Below are 19,018 nucleotides of genomic sequence, written 5' to 3'. Positions count from 1 at the left end.
CTTTTAATTGGTCCTAAACTTACAAGTAAATGGCAAATGATGGCCAAAAACTTCAACCACGTGACAGCAATCTGTTGTCTACCAGAAAAACACCGCCAGCACCTCTGCATGTCGTGGTCAAAGTCTTCACGAATTAGAGAACGTGCATGCAATGTAAAACAGGAAAACCCAAAGCAGAAAAGGTGCAAAAATGGGGAGGGAGGGTGGGGATTTGTCTTTCTCAGTAGCTTTTCCAAATATGCCTACCGGATATACTGTGCAAAGGGGGATAAATCCAAAATAACTATAATCATGTTTTACATTTCGTATATCAAGGGTATATAACTATAATCATGTTTTACATTTCGTATATCAAGGGTATATAACTATAATCATGTTTTACATTTCGTATATCAAGGGTATATAACTATAATCATGTTTTACATTTCGTATATCAAGGGTATATAACTATAATCATGTTATACATTTCGTATATCAAGGGTATATAACTATAATCACGTTTAAATTTCGTATATCAAGGATATATAACTAATTAGGATAAGCATTTTTAAGATAATTGGTGAAACCTTTCAGGTTTAAAACCGAGGGTTTTGGCGTAGATGTTATCTTATTGATTAGGGAAGTTTGTGTGCATAAAAATATACTACTTCGTAAATCTATATTAATGACATCATTTCATAATCTTGAACTAAGAAATCTCGCTTATCCTCATATCGAAAGGAATCCATCTGGTCTGTTAAAACAAACACTTTAAGAATGTTATAACCTATAAGCATATATAGATATTACCAGCCTAAGAGATAAGACAATGACCCATTTAAGTTTGAGGTCAATAACGGCCTTTGTTTTATCACCGATATAATTCGTGATTGGTTCTTTACAAAACTGAAACATACATTTAAACGTCGTCTTTACGACATGACAGCCTGCCCGGTTTTCTACATTACAAATTTCCTTAAATCATACCATTTTTTTCAATGATGCACGGTCGATTATAAAGTTGTTAAAACGAAATATATTGTAGAAGACAATAATCATCATTGTGTGTTATCATTCGAGGCGCTGTCTTGTAAGGAGACAAGGTATACGATATGCTTCCACACCTCATTGTTTTAATGTGGCTGTCCACCACATTGGCTGTTGATGAACATAGTAGCAGCTTACAAATACAGAACATTCAGGAGCAAGTATTGGTTCTACAAGGTGCATTAGACAGCGTTATTCTTGAGTATGCAAACCTACGGAAGCAACACGTGGTTCTGGAGCGAAAGTTTGTCCGTCTCTCAGACGATTTCAAGGAGATCAGGTAAAATCAAAGCATTATCTTTCGTTTTCTCAGTTTAGAATTGTTCCTTAAAAACAAAGTTGTTTGATTGGGAACTGCACAAAAGGCACACAAATAAATATAACATTTACAATCTAATAAGAGAAGTTTATATGCTAAATTATTGACTGTATTATACAAAGGCTCTTCAGTAATGATTGGACCTTGATCAAATATTGTCGATATTCAGAGGGAAGGTTTGAAAATCAAAATGGTTTGAAGAACTATGATAAGATACATCCACCTCACCCCTCTTGTGGTAAGTAAGTTTACATACATTTTTAATTATACAGAAACAACCAACCGTCAAATCGATGTAAAAGCGATACATCTGGTGGAGGGGAAGAGGGGATCTTTAAAAGAGAGGTCGATTCTGATAGAAGCGTCGATCGGCGTAAGTTGACATACTTTCATGTTTGTATGGCACGTGCGTAAGTACTATACATACCGTATTTGACAAAATAAGGACACCGTGCTTTAACAGAAACAAATATGACAAGAACAAGTTTTTATGTAAAATAAGGTTAATTTAAGGGGTTTTTTCATAAATAAATTGGTTTCTCAGGAAGCCTCTGCTTAAACTACTTAAGATTGTATTGGCATATCATTCAGGTAATCTATAAGTTAACAAACTTTGATTAAGCTTATCCATGCTTTTTACTAGGACAAAAGAAAGTAGTTTACTGAAAGGGTCGGGTTACAAAATATAAAATGACGAAAACTGTCCCAACATTGAGAACCTTTTCATGAAAAATACTTATCAAAAATATTTGAAAACAACAACCTTGCCTGTTTGCACCTGATATATACAGATGTTTAAACATGTTTTTAAGCAAAACCCAATACTGTTAAAAATACATTTTTAATAAAATAATATTTCGACTATGTTATTCTTCAAAGATTGATTGTATCTTCGAAGATTTCCTGTCTGATTTAGATAGTTTATTAATTCGTAGATATATGGAATTCTGGACTAATTGTACTAAAAAGAAATAAACAAGAATAAAACTATCTCGAAAATAATTATCTGATAGAATGTGCAAATACATCTCTCACCAAAATTTACAGCACATCCTTTTCCTTAATGCACTGATCGATTGATAACTATCAAACAAAAACCAGGGTCATATCAGGACGGCTGTCTATTCTGACACCATCAGCCTTGGTCGTATTGGGAAGGGTACCACCGAAGACACCAACAGTCAGGGTCATATGAGGACGGGTGTCAAGCGGACACCAACAGCCAGGGTCATGTGAGGACGGTTGTCTAGGGGACACCTAAGTCAGGGTCATATGAGGACGGCTGTCTAGGGGGAGACCAACAGTCAGGGTCATATGACGACAGGTGTCTAGGGGACACCAACAGTCAGGGTCATATGAGGAAGGGTGTCTAGGGGACACCAACAGTCAGGGTCATATGAGGACGGCTGTCTAGGGGACACCAACAGTCAGGGTCATATGAGGACGGCTGTCTAGGGGACACCAACAGTCAGGGTCATATGAGGACGGGTGTCTAGGGGACACATACAGTCAGGGTCATATGAGGACGGGTGTTTAAGGGACACCAACAGTCAGGGTCATATGAGGACGGCTGTCTAGGGGGAAGCAACAGCCAGGGTCATATGAGGACGGGTGTCTAGGGGACAACAACAGCCAGGGTCATATTGGGACGAGTGTCTAGGGGACACTAACAGTCAGGGTCATATGAGGACGGCTATCTAGGGGACACCAGCAGTCAGGGTCATATGAGGGCGGGTGTCTAGGGGACACCAACAGTCGGGGTCATATGAGGACGGCTGTCTAGGGGACACCAACAGTCAGGGTCATATGAGGACGGGTGTCTAGGGGACACCAATAATCAGGGTCATATGAGGACGGGTGTCTGGGGACACCAACAGTCAGGGTCATATGAGGACGGTTGTCTGGGGACATCAACAGTCAGGGTCATATGAGGACGGCTATCTAGGGTGACAACAACAGTCAGGGTCATATGAGGACGGGTGTCTAGGGGACACCAACAGTCAGGGTCATATGAGGACGGGTGTCTAAGGGACACCAACAGTCAGGGTCATATAAGGACGGCTGTCTAGGAGGACACCAACATTCAGGGTCATATGAGGACGGCTGTCTAGGGGACACCAACAGTCAGGGTCATATGAGGACGGCTGTCTAAGGGACACCGACAGTCAGGGTCATAAGAGGACGAGTGTCTAGGGGACACCTACACCCAGGGTCATATGAGGACGGCTGTCTAGAAGGACACCTTCAGTCAGGGTCATATGGGGACGGCTGTCTAGAAGGACACCTTCAGTCAGAGTCATATGAGGACGGCTGTCTAGGGGACACCAACAGTCAGGGTCCTATGGGGACGGCTGTCTAGGAGACGCCACTAAACAGGGTCATAAGGATGGAGGCATCTGTCAAGAGGAAATTCAGAATCATAACTCTGAGAAAAAATGTCTAGGGGAACACCAACAGCCCGGGTCACATGAGGACTGGTGTCTTAGGAACATACAGAGAAGAAAACAGAGAAGGGAGTAGACAAGGAAATCCCTTTCTGTACTCAATATTGAAAAGTGTTTAAAAACATCGTCTTTTAATCAATATACTTGATATTGTGTTGTTTTTTAGAATCGACATCAGAGTCTCATTCGATGAATCACTGGAACGATTCAACGACGGGTAAGTACGATGAATCACTGGAACGATTCAACCACGGGTAAGTACGATGAATCACTGGAACGATTCAACCACGGGTAAGTACGATGAATCACTGGAACGATTCAACCACGGGTAAGTACGATGAATCACTGGAACGATTCAACCACGGGTAAGTACTATGAATCACTGGAACGATTCAACCACGGGTAAGTACGATGAATCACTGGAACGATTCAACCACTGGTAAGTACGATGAATCACTGGAACGATTCAACCACGGGTAAGTACGATGAATCACTGGAACGATTCAACCACGGGTAAGTACGATGAATCACTGGAACGATTCAACCACGGGTAAGTACGATGAATCACTGGAACGATTCTACCACGGGTAAGTATATATTGTTTATACCACACAGAGGTTTGTATTGTATTATATTGATGGGGATTAACTTACGTCTACACTTAAATGTATAATTCTGCTTCAATAAAAATTCAAGACATACATAGAAACGTATTGCATAACACCATAAAAAATATCCCGTTGCAATTTGACTTTCGACATCAAAATCTCATAGGAAATTATCTATTGCTTTGTATGAAATGAAATCATATTCGATCCATTCTTGTTGAACTGCCTGTTGGTTCCGTTTTCCTCACTATGCTTATAATTTTGGGGAATTGACTTAACCTAAATTTGACCTACATTTACGAATCATGGTGCGTGTCGTCGAAGAAAGCCGATAACGCTAGCGTATGGTTGCTGATTACGGCCATATCTGTTGGCTTTGGCGAATTGGCGTTGTATTGATTAAATTTTGTTCAAAAGGCATTATGTAAGTGGAATAAGAGTATAAGTAAACAAGAACAAGCAAAAAATATGTATAAAAAAGTAGGCCTAACTGAAAACAAAAACAGAAAGGACAAAATAAACCTATGTCAGAGATGCTGTATTCTTGTTTTTGATTTGTTGCCACTGCAGTATTTATGTGTCAATATATATTTTGTGTTTTATGTTACTTTTAGATATTAAAATTTTGTAAGCTTTTAACTCAAATTTAATATAATTTTTAGATTGTTTAAATCTGGTTCCATGCATTAACGTTTGTAAATAGATTGTTTTGTAATGAGTAATATTAGATTATCAAGGTGTTAATATGCTTGCAAAAGATGAATTCCTGTTGATCGAATCTAAGACTCAGGTTTTTTAGTGATAAAATTATCCTTAAATGTTCTATCAAATTTGATATATACACAATTCCATAATATATGTGTCATTGTTTCAGGGTGAGCTCTCGTGTAGGTTCTCTGTAATATTTTTAGGTTTGCAAGGAGCAAAGGGCGAAAAGGAACTACAAGGGCAAAAAGGCGATAAAGGTAACACTGCAAATCATTGCATTTAATTGTGATTTAAAGTATAAGCATGAATATACATACATGTAATTGCAAGAGAAGATAGGACTGGGGACGAAGGTAATTATTGATATAGATATATTAATGATTTATTAGCATCATATTGTCAATTAGCGCCATTTTAGGTGAAAAAGGATCAGATGGAAAAGCCGACTTCGTTGGAGTTCCGGGCCAAAAAGGGAACAAAGGCATGAAGGGACAAAGGGGCGATGTTGGTCCTCTAGGGCTGGCTGGGCAAAAGGGAGACATTGGTCCTGTGGGGATGGCTGGGCAAAAAGGCGAACAAGGCATAATTCGCACAGGTATTCACTCTTAATCTAAGTTTTAAATTTTAAGTATGTGTGTTAAAGGAAGAATCGACAAGAAAAACAATTAGATCGTTTTCCTCAGACAGGTATTGCTTCGGAATTTCAATACCATTTCGGTTCATTTTTAATAGCTTTTCCGTCTGGATGCACACAAGAACAAGTCATCAGACATGTATTTATATATCTATTCATTTATTATTTACAGGTGAGAAGGCAGCATTTACTGCAAGAACAAGCATAAACAAAGATATATCCATATCGCAAAAAATTATTATATTTGATAAAGTGGAGACGAATGAGGGGAGCTATTACGACGCGATCTCTGGTGTCTTCACCTGTGGTGTTAATGGTACTTACCTGTTCACATGGTCACTAGAGGTGGCATTGAGGTCCTACGTATATTCTGCTATAGAAGTCAATGGCTTTCCACGAATGTATTTGGCAATTTCTGGTACGGATGTAAACCAGAATATTGGGACGCAAACTATCGTCCTTCAACTTGAGGTAGGCGACAGAGTGTATGTTCGTGAGAAACACCATGATGTTGGCTCTGTGATCACAGCAAATTCGTCATTCACGGGAATTAGGTTCTATTAAAATTATTATTACTTAAAAAAAAAAATTTCTAAGAATAAATTATATTACACGTGGAACGAATGTTGCTTGGCTGTTGAAAAGAAAGGAATATATAGTTCATTCAGCAACTGAAGCTATGAAAACTGTTTTTGAATAAAAATACGGGTTTCAGTAGTAGTTAGTATTTTTGTGAGTGGTTTATTAGAGGAATTTAAGTATTTTCAACTAAGTGTTCTTGGTATACGTTAATCTTTTACAAAGCAAACAGGAAAAAATTACAGATGGTCATATTGGAATTGTTATATCCGACATAAGTTTATGAATCAAGTTGAAATATATAATATTATCCTATAAAGTCAAACCTTCGTCTGCAAATATTTTGAAGAAAAATAATACGTTACTTACTATCATTGGTAGGTGTTACGAGGCCAATATCCTCTTCTGAGTAAGTATAAGTCATGGGTACAACGTTCTGTTTCGGAGGTGTGTGATGGTCCTGGGTAATGAGTTATATCCGGAGGTGTGTAAAGGTCCTGGGTACTGAGTTATATCCGGAGGTGTGTAAAGGTCCTAGGTGTTGAGTTATATCCGGAGGTGTGTGAATGTCCTGGGTACTGAGTTATATCCGGAGGTGTGTAAATGTCCTGGGTGCTGAGTTATATCTAGAGGTGTGTAAATGTCATGGGTGCTGAGTTATATCTGGAGGTGTTTAAAGGTCCTGGGTACTGAGTTATATCCGGAGGTGTGTAAATGTCCTGGGTACTGAGTTATATCCGGAGGTGTGTAAATGTCCTGGGTACTGAGTTATATCTGGAAGTGTGTAAATGTCCTGGGTACTGAGTTATATTCGAAGGTGTGTAAAGGTCCTGGGTAATGAGTTACATCCGGAAGTGTGTAAATGTCATGGGTGTTGAGTTATATCTAGAGGTGTGTAAAGGTCCTGGGTACTGAGTTATATCTAGAGGTGTGTAAATGTCATGGGTACTGAGTTATATCTAGAGGTGTGCAAAGGTCCTGGGTACTGAGTTATATCCGGAGGTGTGTAAAGGTCCTCGGTGTTGAGTTATATCCGGAGGTGTGTAAAGGTCCTGGGTACTGAGTTATATCCGGAGGTGTGCAAAGGTCCTGGGTACTGAGTTATATCCGGAGGTGTGTAAATGTCCTGGGTACTGAGTTATTTCTGGAAGTGTGTAAATGTCCTGGGTACTGAGTTATATCCGAAGGTGTGTAAAGGTCCTGGGTAATGAGTTACATCCGGAAGTGTGTAAATGTCATGGGTGTTGAGTTATATCTAGAGGTGTGTAAAGGTCCTGGGTACTGAGTTATATCTAGAGGTGTGTAAAGGTCCTGGGTACTGAGTTATATCTAGAGGTGTGTAAAGGTCCTGGGTACTGAGTTATATCCGGAGGTGTGTAAAGGTCCTGGGTACTGAGTTATATCCGGAGGTGTGTAAAGGTCCTGGGTGCTGAGTTATATCCGGAGGTGTGTAAAGGTCCTGGGTACTGAGTTATATCCGGAGGTGTGTAAAGGTCCTGGGTACTGAGTTATATCCGGAGGTGTGTAAATGTCCTGGGTACTGAGTTATATCTGGAGGTGTGTAAAGGTCCTGGGTGCTGAGTTCTGTCCCGGAGGAGTGTAAAGGCCCAGAGGAGTAAAGTTTTGTTTATATTTCCTTTACATTCAACTTTGCTGTGAAAAACATTTATCATATTATACGATTTTTTAAAAATGCATCAGTATATGATTGATATGAAACCCATCTGTATATAATTATTCTGCCTGAATGTTTAGTAAATGATCAAAATTAATAAATCATCCCTTTAATACCAGTTGTACTGTTTACAAATCAATATTTCACGATAATGACCATTATAGGAAGCAACTAGCCTTAAAAGTATCCTTTTCATTCAAATATATGCAAACAAGGAAGTCAATAATTACATTGGGTAGATAAAAGTACTGAAATAACAATCCAGTAATACGTTGTGATGATAGCAGTCTACTTTGAATACACAGTTTCACCTAGACCATTGTCATCTATAACATAATCAATGCAGTCCATTTCAACATTAGCCCGTCTGAAAATGGGCGTTTTCATTGGTAGGTCAATATAATACCATGAAAGATAACTATATACAAACAAGTACAATGTATTGTTTTCAGTAGACAAAGCCGATATCACTTTCAAAATGACACTGGTCAATTTATATGGCCACCTACCAAGGACATTGATTATAAGCACATAAACAAAATTGGAAAGACCATTTAGATAAGGACAGTATCTACGAGTGATAAAAGTATAAAGATATTACAGCAAAGACAGGTTAACATGTGAAACGTTTGGGCTTACAGCAACGAACTCGCATGGAATTCATGGTATGTTGAATGACTAGCAGAAAGTCAATGTTGGAAGTTGATTTCAATAGCGGATGTCATGATAAGTATGTGAATCTGACTTAGCGGTGTAAAGAGACGAAGTGACAAAGCAGGATTAAATGTTTCAGGAACTAGGTCACACTCCGCACGAAAGCACGCGTATCTCACTTTCATGCCTTAATCGGGTTAATGGCATCTTATGTAAAATATGCTTTGTTTCCGGCTGATTTCATTATCATAGAATTTTCAGTATTATGACAATCCGTATATCTACATACTTATGCTTTTAACGGTGAATGGCGCTTCTTTAGATATATCCTTCCAAACAATGGATTATGAATGCGGTTTCCTACCATAGAAATCTCAAAGAAATGCGAAGATTCGAAAGCTGCTTACAAAACAGCTGTAAATACAGTTGTTGTGCTGGCTTGTAACCAAGACAACCAACCGGATGTACCTTGAACAACAGGATATATACTGCTATTTCAGTTTGTGACGGATTCCAACACTGAGAGATGCGTTTCATCATAGTGTTCCTCCATATATATCAATTTTGTTATGTCTATGGGCAAGGTAAGCTTCTTAATTATTCTAATATATGGATCGGTAATAATTTTCAAAAATTATTATCAAATTGAATTGATATTTCATTTTCTTGTGAATCATATTAGGCCTAATGAAATACATTAAGATTTCTGCGTGATTGATATTTGTGTTAATTTTAATTGGCATGGCACATTTGGTGAATGGTTGATATTCTATTGCTTAAAAGCAGCACGTATATTGGTCCCCGATTAAAAACAAAAAGGGAAAAAACTTGTATCGACGTCGAATTAGAAGACGCTTACTCTAATGCAACGCCTTGTCCACTTCTTCGTTTAAATATATAAATCGTTTATGGTTTGCCCTCGATCCATTAAATTTGAGTTAGTATTATTATTTTGTTTTCATTTAGCTCATCGTTCGTTTACATATCATTATACTTTTCTTTTCATATTCAAAATTTAGATACAATCATATTTTCATAATTACCTTGCCAGAGCTTGATTCACAGTTGTGTCTCTAGATACCTGATCTTTTCTCCTTGTACTTTTACAAAGGTCACCATATCAGCTAGAATTACGGCTTTGTTATGATATCGGTATATTGTGATTATTCCGCCGGTGAATTTCGATTATACGAAACCAACTGTCTAGCTGATAGGCCTGCCCAATGAATGAAAATGAGAGTTTACAACATCATTATATGTCAATTTCCTGTCTTACAGTGGCCATCAGCTGTCCAACCTCGTACACGATCCATCCGGTTTATCCAAACCTATGTATCTACGCCGCCAGTAATTCATATTCTCAATGGCATCATGCATCGTGTCCCAATGGTGGCAGCCTAGCCCAACCTTACAACAGGCTCATACACGATTTCGTAACCACATTTCTCGACACGTAAGTTATCTTATGGGAATAGCATTTAGGTAAATTATTCCAATATATTGAACATAAATAACATGATTTCGAGTGTAAATCATATGATTTGGATTGCGAATCAAATTATTTCGAATGTAAATCACATGATTTCGAATATAAATCACACACTGTGAAATAGGATTTGGATTAATAAATCAAATTATTTCAAATGTAAGTCACAGGATTTGAATATTAATCAAATATTTGATATGTTGCAATGTCTGACACTGCAATGTCTGACACCTGACTTTTGTAAACTAAGAGGTAATGTGTAAGAATTTTCAAAATGAAATACGAAGGCAAAATATCATAATTTCATCCAACAAGGAAAAGATTTGAAAACAAAATCAGCGCGTAAATAGTACACAATAAAAGGCATCGAAGAAACACTAAAAAAACCTTAACCCACCAAAAAGCCTTGGTATACGTACTCCGTAATATCAATTATATCTTTATCACATTAAGCAACTGATATCAATAATTTTTTAAGGGAAATGAATAGATCTTTTCAAGGAAGTAAGGAGTGAAAGGAGAACGAAACATTGGCATGGGAAGTGATGAACATTAGTACCAGCAGCAAGCTTTGGAAAGTGCTTTGTGTATACTTCTGTTGTCGGCATCGGTGAAGATTAGCTCTAATCTAAATGCTTCGGTGGATATATAGATATGTAACTCTCTCTCTCTCTCTCTCTCTCTCTCTCTCTCTCTCTCTCTCTCTCTCTCTCTCTCTCTCTCTCTCTCAAAATTTAAATATGTAAATATGCCATCTTGTTGTAATGATTATGTATAATTATATCGGGAAATGGCTTTATATAAGTTGTATAACTTGTGCCCAATCCCTTTGTAAAGTTCAGTTACAAATAAAAATATGTTTAAATCAGATCTGTTGAGATATATATAAAAGTCTATTTGTATTAATATTCCTGTATTTTTATGACAGAGGAGAAACATACTACATTGGTTTAAACGACAGCAATGGTGCTCTACTATGGCGGGACGGGGAGGTGTTTTCAGGAAGATTTGACGTCATTGGGAATCTGACCAATGTCTTAAACGGATGTGTTTACTACTACCACACCGGACAGTGGGAATGGGACCTATCAAATTGTGCTGTGTTGAAATCATACATCTGTGAATACATCATACCAAATATTGGTAAGTGGATTTTTTAAGAAAAGTGGTGTCAAATTAAGACTTTACAAATTAAAAACGTTTGGACATTTTGAATAGGATATACATACCAAAAACCCAAGATTTTCGAGGAATAGTCATATACACAATATTACATTGAGATGCATACTTTACATGACGAAATGCTATTAAATACTCTTCATTTCACTCTGTTCATTTCTGTACTATATTTAGCTGTAGGTAGTCCTATTTCTGTCTTAAAATAACTTGTATAATTCTGACACACATGTGTCAACTTTCTTAAAATGAATAACACAGCATTAAAGTATACATCCAATTATAATGATCACATAACGTATCTGTTTCCCATGGAATACGCACATGTCATTTCGTCACGTGATATTTTATATGACGTCAAGATATTATCTCAGTTTTCAAAATCCAATGGTATTACAGGGTAAATAGATTTGAGAGTTTTCATAAATATATAATGAATGAAATATTATAGTCGTTTTGATATAATGTGCACCGTATCATTATATAGCTGGTAATATTCATAGGCATTAGACTTTATCACTAGCCCTCTATCTCAGGGTTGCGAGTTCGAAACCTACGTGGGGCAGTTGCCAGGTACTGACCGTAGGCCGGTGGTTTTTCTACGGGTACTCCGGCTTTCATCCACCACCAAAATCAAGGCTCGTCCTAAATGTTGTTAATAGGACGTTAAACAAAAACAAACAAAAGCATTATATATAGCACAAAAATAGACATAATGTTCATGTACAGAATTGTTTCTGAAACACATACGTGTTGTGATCTATAATACTCGGGAATTATTTCTGACTAGGACAACCGCAAAAATTATACAGTAAACTCGTTTCATGATTTGATATGACAGTAGCAATCAAACAAAAACCCACAACATTGAGTTCGTTAATAAATTACATAGTACATACGAGTCTGTTATGCTTTTTTGTATGCATTCTCTTTCCTAGACCCGAACATTCGGCTGTTTAATGATACATTGGAGGGAAGAGTGGAGATATACCGTTACAATAGATGGGGGACCGTGACTCACAGCAATCCTCCCGACACGCTGGGTGTTGTTATTTGTAAAATGCTGGGATACGAGTGAGTAGTGTACACACTGCCAAACATTAATAGTCTATGCTATCCTAAAAAAGTGTTCGTCTTTTGTGTAGTTATACGAGTAAAAAAATACTATTCGTATGTTTTAACTTGCACAACATTACTTCCTCAATAGTTGGGGTGCTATAATCTGAAAACCTTTAGACACAATAAGATCAAGCAAATTGTTGGATCTTCTTTGAGTTTGCATCCCTTGCCAATCCACATCAGAACGTTAGAAGGCAAAAATTAATTTGCCATAGTCAAAACGTATTGCCAAACAAAATATGTATCATATTTATATAATGAGTACCCAATATGCATGAAAATAAATCTCCTTTTGAGGAAGCGATTCATCTTTGAAAACTAAGCTTGTACAATGGAATAGAAATAAAATAGATCTGTATCAGTTTATAAATATGTATACAAAATACTACCACAGCATAACCTTTTCTGTAGCTTCCCTAACATTTAAAGAGTACTTCTTCCACGATCGATATTTTTCTCCGGTTAATAAAACCATTATAAGCCTATAATTGTATATTATCTATTACCGACAGTTTTGCAGATTATGATGTTAGTTCTACAGTTGAGGATGGAACTGGACCCGTTTGGCTGGATGGTGTAAACTGCAGTACCAAGCCAGCCACGATTGACGAATGTGCCAGTCTTGAGGATATACTATGGGGTCCTACAATTGCACCTCACACAACAGACGTGAAAGTGCGATGTACAGGTAAAGAAATTATAATTTAACTTATACCAACGTTTCATTTATCGTATTTAGTAAAATATCATGCATTTCTTCGTGATTTGTTTAAGTTTAAGTGTCTGCCGCATCATTGGTGTCATGGTCAATACCAAGCTCTTATAGTGACCAATTCATTTTTCATGGATTTAACATTTGTATTCATGGCCGATGCCGTTGATGAAGCAGAAGACTGTTACACTTCCGGAACACCTGGTCTGATTTTCCTTGTGATTTTTCCTCCAAATGCTGTAAACCTAATTTGGCTAATATTTGCTAGCTATGTGGGTAGATATGTTATAGTTCAACTTATTTCAAAGGGGTTATGGCTTCGATCTAAATCAATGAAATTGTATCACATAATGTGTAATGGAGTATATTAGATAATATATTACACAATATCCATAATTATTGTACACAGAACACGCAATGTAGTAGTACCTTTCAACCTAATACAGTTAAAACTAAAACTAAATTAGACGACTCCATACTAGACTGGTGTTTCGTCATTTTAGTACTCGTCAGTGATGATAAGGGCCTACAATTTTGATACATAGGACGAAATTTTAAAAAAGGTTGAAAGGCATTTTGAAATCAAGATAGCACGATGCAATAGCTCATTATTAATTAATTTCATAATTTTCACCATTTGTAAATAACGTCGCATGACTACGAAATGTGTAAAGAATGGAGATGGCGTATCACACAATGGCCCTGGAGGACGTTGTATCTCATCTGCAATAATGTATGATCAACAGAAGTTATCCTAATGCAAGAAAACCTGGAGCATTAGTCGTTAAAATGTTTCTCTATTTATGTCAATACACTCAACGAACCTTCCCAGTGTTGACTTACAAACTGTATCTTTGATTCACGATGCCAGAGTTTTATTGCATTAACCGACAGAATCAACGCCTTCATAAACGACAGCATAAGTAAATGTATTTGTTATTAAGAAAGGTTCACTCTTTGGTCTGTGAAATCCCTGTTGATTTTTGTTATGTTGTCCACTCTTATTCATATACATGTATACAGTATTTATATCGATTCAAATTTTACGGTAATATACAAACGTATTTTACGTGGTATATTTCATGTGGTTTTTCTATCCAATATTACATAACGGAAATGAAGTACTCGGCAACTATTTCTAGATGAAGCAGAAGCCGCTTACTCTACCGGAACACATGATCTTATTTTGATTATATACTCTCAAGGGTTTCCCTACAAATCAATTTCTGTGCTCATATTTTGCCCTCATTTGGTCGAGTTTTAGTAAGAATTATCATATTACCAAATTTTAGCGCTCACAGAGAAATAGAACAGCGCATTATTGAACTGGCGCTTGTACCAATAGTATTTCTGTAGAGCACAATATAAGTAAATGCAGTTAACGTAATCATTTATTTAGTGAAATTAGTGAAAAACGTTTGAATACAATGTATGTCATACTAAGTAATTTCTTAACTATTTAGAGCTCACCGGTATATTTGGAAAAATTTTTTATTCTTCAGTAAGTATCGCCAGTTCATCATCGTTTTGCCTGGCTGCTACATCGACAACGACGACAACAGAAACTATGACGTCAACAACCACGTCCTTTACTACAGAAACAGTCACTATGACAACCAAGGAGATGTTACAGCCAACACAATGTATCCAAATTACCACCATGAATAGTCAAACATACTCTCCCTTTACATCAACAACAGCAGGTGCTCCAAGTTACGATATATATTTCTTCGTTATGAATATATATTATTTTCATCCCATCCGTCCGTCCGTTCGTCCGTCGGTCAGTCCGGCAGTCCGGCAGTCACTCAATCATTGTATTTCTCAGAGCTAGAGTTATTACTTGGGGAATATAGGTGCATATGATGCATTGAATCAAAAGTTGATGCCCCATTTACCATATTCAAATCAGAATGACGCTGTTAAAAGGACGACAAATCCTGAAAGTTACGGCAAAGGTATAGCTGTAGAGTTCTTAACTTCTTTAGAATGACATAATTGATCAAGCTTTTACATCATAGACATAAATGACCGATCATGGAAAATATAGAAATCAATGTCTTTAATCATTTTTGGCTGATTCAACTTTCATGATCTCTTCTAGAATTCATTAGAAAGTGAGACGTATATTCATTCCCTTTTGTTCCTATCTGGATTTTTCCGAGAGTTTTCAAAAACGGCATTATACTTAGGTATCAGTTGTCAAGTGTTTGATAATTAAATTCTTACGTTATTAGCTTAAGGAAATATATTTGTTCTATTGATCAAAGTTATAAAAGTTCCTTACAATTACCTTACGAAATAAACAGCTCTGAAACCGGCCTCACTAAAAACGTATTTAACATTAAAGATTCTATAGAAGTAACAAGAAAGTAAACACCAATTAATTCCAATCAAAAGTGTTTTTTTTTCATATACCCCGACTGGCTGTGTGTAACTTTTTTCCGTCCTCGTCTTCTATCCTCTTGATCGTGCTAGCGTTGTTTATTAAATGTACAGTATCCTTTAAGTGACCGATTTCGTTTGCTGATTATGTACCTTTAATAGATTGATATTGAAATAAATAACTTGTTAATTTGTTAATTTGAAATACAAATTGTTCTGCACGTATGATATATTGTACTATATATTTACAAAACGATACCTAGGTTAAAAGTAGGTTAAAATCAAAAAACGAAATTTTATACTATTGTTAATTCTAAACTTGGTGTGTCGAGGAATATTACGTTTCATTGTGATTTCTCAATAAAATCTTTCAATATGTTGTCATTATCAAGAAACGAATGTGAAAATAATTTGGACCAAATATAAGCAGTACATATGCCAGCGTTTTGCTTGGTTACAACTAAATCCGTAATATACATAGTAGTATATAGTAATAGTTCTTTACGATGGAATTCATCAGTACAATCAGTAGGACGTTTGCTAATAAATATTATAATTTTTCACACGCTTTTTCTTTTTCATTGGTTTATTTAGTCAGTTTGTCAAATGATAGACTGAAAATAGTAAGGTGTAAAATAGCTTTAAGGCTTAGGGTGGTTTAATTAAATGCATAATACATATAACTGACTCATTCTTATAGGTACATATTCCCATGGAATCATGCAATCCAGTGCTGAATATAGTAGTGTTCAGCCGCCATCGTCACAACCAAAACTTCAACAGGTACCTAAATACAACAGGAGAACCAGCGCTATGTACTCCACTTCGACAAAGCAGGACAACAGACCATCTGCTGTTGCTATTGGAAGTTTAGGCGTCATTATACTTGTAGGTCTGTTAGGAAGCGCATTTTATCTCGACCTGTTGACAATTGGGAAAGAGCGTCAAGTTTTCAGAAATGCTGGAAAGGCACCACCAAGGAGACAAGAGAGAACCAGGCGTTCTCCCGATGGCCGGGAGTCAGGAGGAAGCATGTCAACTTCTGGAGCTTCTTCGGATATCACTGTCAATGAGATGGATGAAAATCCTTCCGAATCTAACGAAAATTCATCAAACTTAGATGAATTACAGAGAGTAGGGAGTGCGCAGGTTCATCCGATTCCACATGGAGTAAAGCCGCTTGGAAAGTTCCCTCTTTCCTTTGAATTTGCATGATATCCCCGTGGCAAATCCATGTGTCCCTGAGGATATAGATACTGGGTATTTTGCTGCTTTTCCGAGTCGTCCTTTCATTGGTGATGTGATGGATATTCCATCTCAGTTCATTTACCGAGAACCCAGTGATGCAATGTGTTCGGTCGACGATGATGTACTGTCCGTGGTCACAAATACAAGGGAGGTAAATCCAAACACACCGTCTCGAGATATGTTGTATGGCAACTAACAAGTGTCGTGATATTGTAATATTGATTCAACTTCTGTGTTGTTAACAACTCTTGAAGAACATATACAGTGCACTAGCAGATCCAGGGGGGGGGGGGGGGGGGGGGGTGTCCTGGGGGGGTCAGAACCCCCCCCCCCCCCCTTTTTCGGACGAGGAAAAACTTTTTTTAACACCCCCCTGGATCCGCGCCTGTACAGTTACATATACATGATGGTGTTGTATTACTTGGCAGTACACAACTAATGCCAATACACCAAATAAACTCATGTTTTAAATGCTATTTTAGGTAAACGGGCTTGTGTATCCTATGTCCAGTTTATTTTATATTTTGATTACATATTTCACTGTATGAACATTGTGAATTGCCACTTCAGTTTACTTTTCGGATATATACTAAGATTTGGTAATATCTTGTTGAAGTTACCTCCCTTTCCCCAGGTCTACGCAGAGGTCTAAAGAACTCTTTCGGTGAATTATTCCGGCCCATGCCGACTCATAATTTCGTGGTAGAAATGGTCACACGACTAGTTGTTGTTGGAGATGATATGTATTTCTCATTCGTTAGTTATTTTTATAGTTACAAAAGACACACTTTGAGTGAAATAAATTACATGTCCAAAAACCACTCATTGTGTAACTTCTATTTACTTACTTAAGCATTCGGTTAGATCTATATCGATCTCCCTTACACCCGTCTGGGATGTCACCAACTATGCTGTCTAGTATTGCTAACGTGCCCTAGAAGGACAATTTATGGAATCGAGACATATTATATTGATGTATTTTTGCATAAAGTTTTTTTTCAGCAATCTCGTGATTTTGAAAACCCTAATGTGAGTAATGTGAGCGATATACTTTTACAAATTGTAAGGATATAGTTTGGACTGATAGTGCAAATAAGTTATCAAATCAAAATCTCTCATGGGTGTGCTTTAATGAATATTTTATCCGAAGGCTAGACTGTGGTTTGAATTCCGGCCAATGTGTCATGGCCCAACTAAAATCAACCTGAGGCTACACATGCTCATTAAACCTAGAACATTGGATTATACTGACCAGACAGGAATGGTTTGAATGGGTAGAATGAACTTATTTCATCATTTTCTTTAACTTATTTAGATATATTTCGATTTATTTATTAGCTTATCTTTTTGTTCCCGGTACAGTAAGTTGGGATTTAATCTTAATTGTGACGGATTCCGTGTTATTGATGTAGTATGTGTATTATGTTCAATGCATTTATATTCCCTTGCTTCAAAAACAATATGTTTAGGTTACTGTATAATAAGTTAACGCTGTTTATTGTTATTTATTAAATGCAGAAAAATGAGGTTGCATTAACATTTTTAGAAATCCACATAAAGCACATCAATATAAATCTAACTTTACAGTAACTCCATGTTAATACTGTTTAACCTTTAGACCGCCGAAAACTCTGATCCGCCTATTTGAATTACAGTGACGTCTGTAGTATTGTGACGTCATAATGCGCTGTGTATATCCCGACACCTGTTCCACTCGTAATCGTCAGCCGTCGTAGGTGGTACATTTAGAACGTGTCAAGCGAATCAAGTAGTACCGAATCGTGAGTTTAGCTGAATCCAACCATCCAAGAAATACTTTTAGGATTTGAATTAAGAATTAAGAAAGTAACGTCTGTTATTTAACATTCTAATTACTTTTTAAATTCGTATAACTTTCGGTGTAGTTTATACGCGAGCTACATAATGGATGTACTTTCCATCGGTAATGCTATAAAGTTTTAGTTTTAGTTCAACAACATGGCATGCGGATGAAAAATTGTATTGTTAATGAATACACGGTATTAAATATTTTGAATACGTGCATAATTAGCGAGTTATATCAATTACACGTCTGCAGAATACGTTCCCATTATAAATACTTGTTTGTACATTATCTCCGAAACAGTTTTCTCCAAGTCAGAAGATAATTATATGAAAAGATGAAAGGTAATCGGGAGATTTACATGATACCAACGTAAAACATCAGAGATAAGATTCTATTAGTCCTAACAAGAAACAAATTCGG

At 36.9% G+C, this 19,018-nt stretch overlaps 2 protein-coding genes across 2 annotated transcripts; both read left to right on the top strand.

Moving 5' to 3' along the window:
* Positions 1-833: 833 nt before the first annotated feature.
* LOC117338452 (otolin-1-like) lies at positions 834-6,303 on the top strand. Its single transcript, XM_033899805.1, has 4 exons — positions 834-1,306; positions 3,956-4,006; positions 5,513-5,700; positions 5,912-6,303. The coding sequence occupies exons 1-4, from the start codon at positions 1,092-1,094 to the stop codon at positions 6,301-6,303; spliced, it is 846 nt and encodes a 281-aa protein (XP_033755696.1). The 5' UTR covers positions 834-1,091.
* A 2,249-nt stretch (positions 6,304-8,552) lies between these two features.
* On the top strand, positions 8,553-17,051 carry LOC117338199 (soluble scavenger receptor cysteine-rich domain-containing protein SSC5D-like). Its single transcript, XM_033899455.1, has 7 exons — positions 8,553-9,231; positions 9,926-10,100; positions 11,062-11,276; positions 12,248-12,383; positions 12,941-13,116; positions 14,643-14,843; positions 16,226-17,051. Exons 1-7 carry the CDS (start codon positions 9,174-9,176, stop codon positions 16,738-16,740), a joined length of 1,476 nt encoding a protein of 491 aa, XP_033755346.1. The 5' UTR covers positions 8,553-9,173; the 3' UTR covers positions 16,741-17,051.
* Positions 17,052-19,018: the final 1,967 nt, after the last annotated feature.

The sequence above is a fragment of the Pecten maximus genome, chromosome 11, assembly GCF_902652985.1.
Source record: "Pecten maximus chromosome 11, xPecMax1.1, whole genome shotgun sequence".
Lineage (NCBI taxonomy): Eukaryota > Metazoa > Mollusca > Bivalvia > Pectinida > Pectinidae > Pecten > Pecten maximus.
Note: the sequence above shows the minus strand (reverse complement) of the source record. Positions and strands in the feature narration are given on the sequence as shown.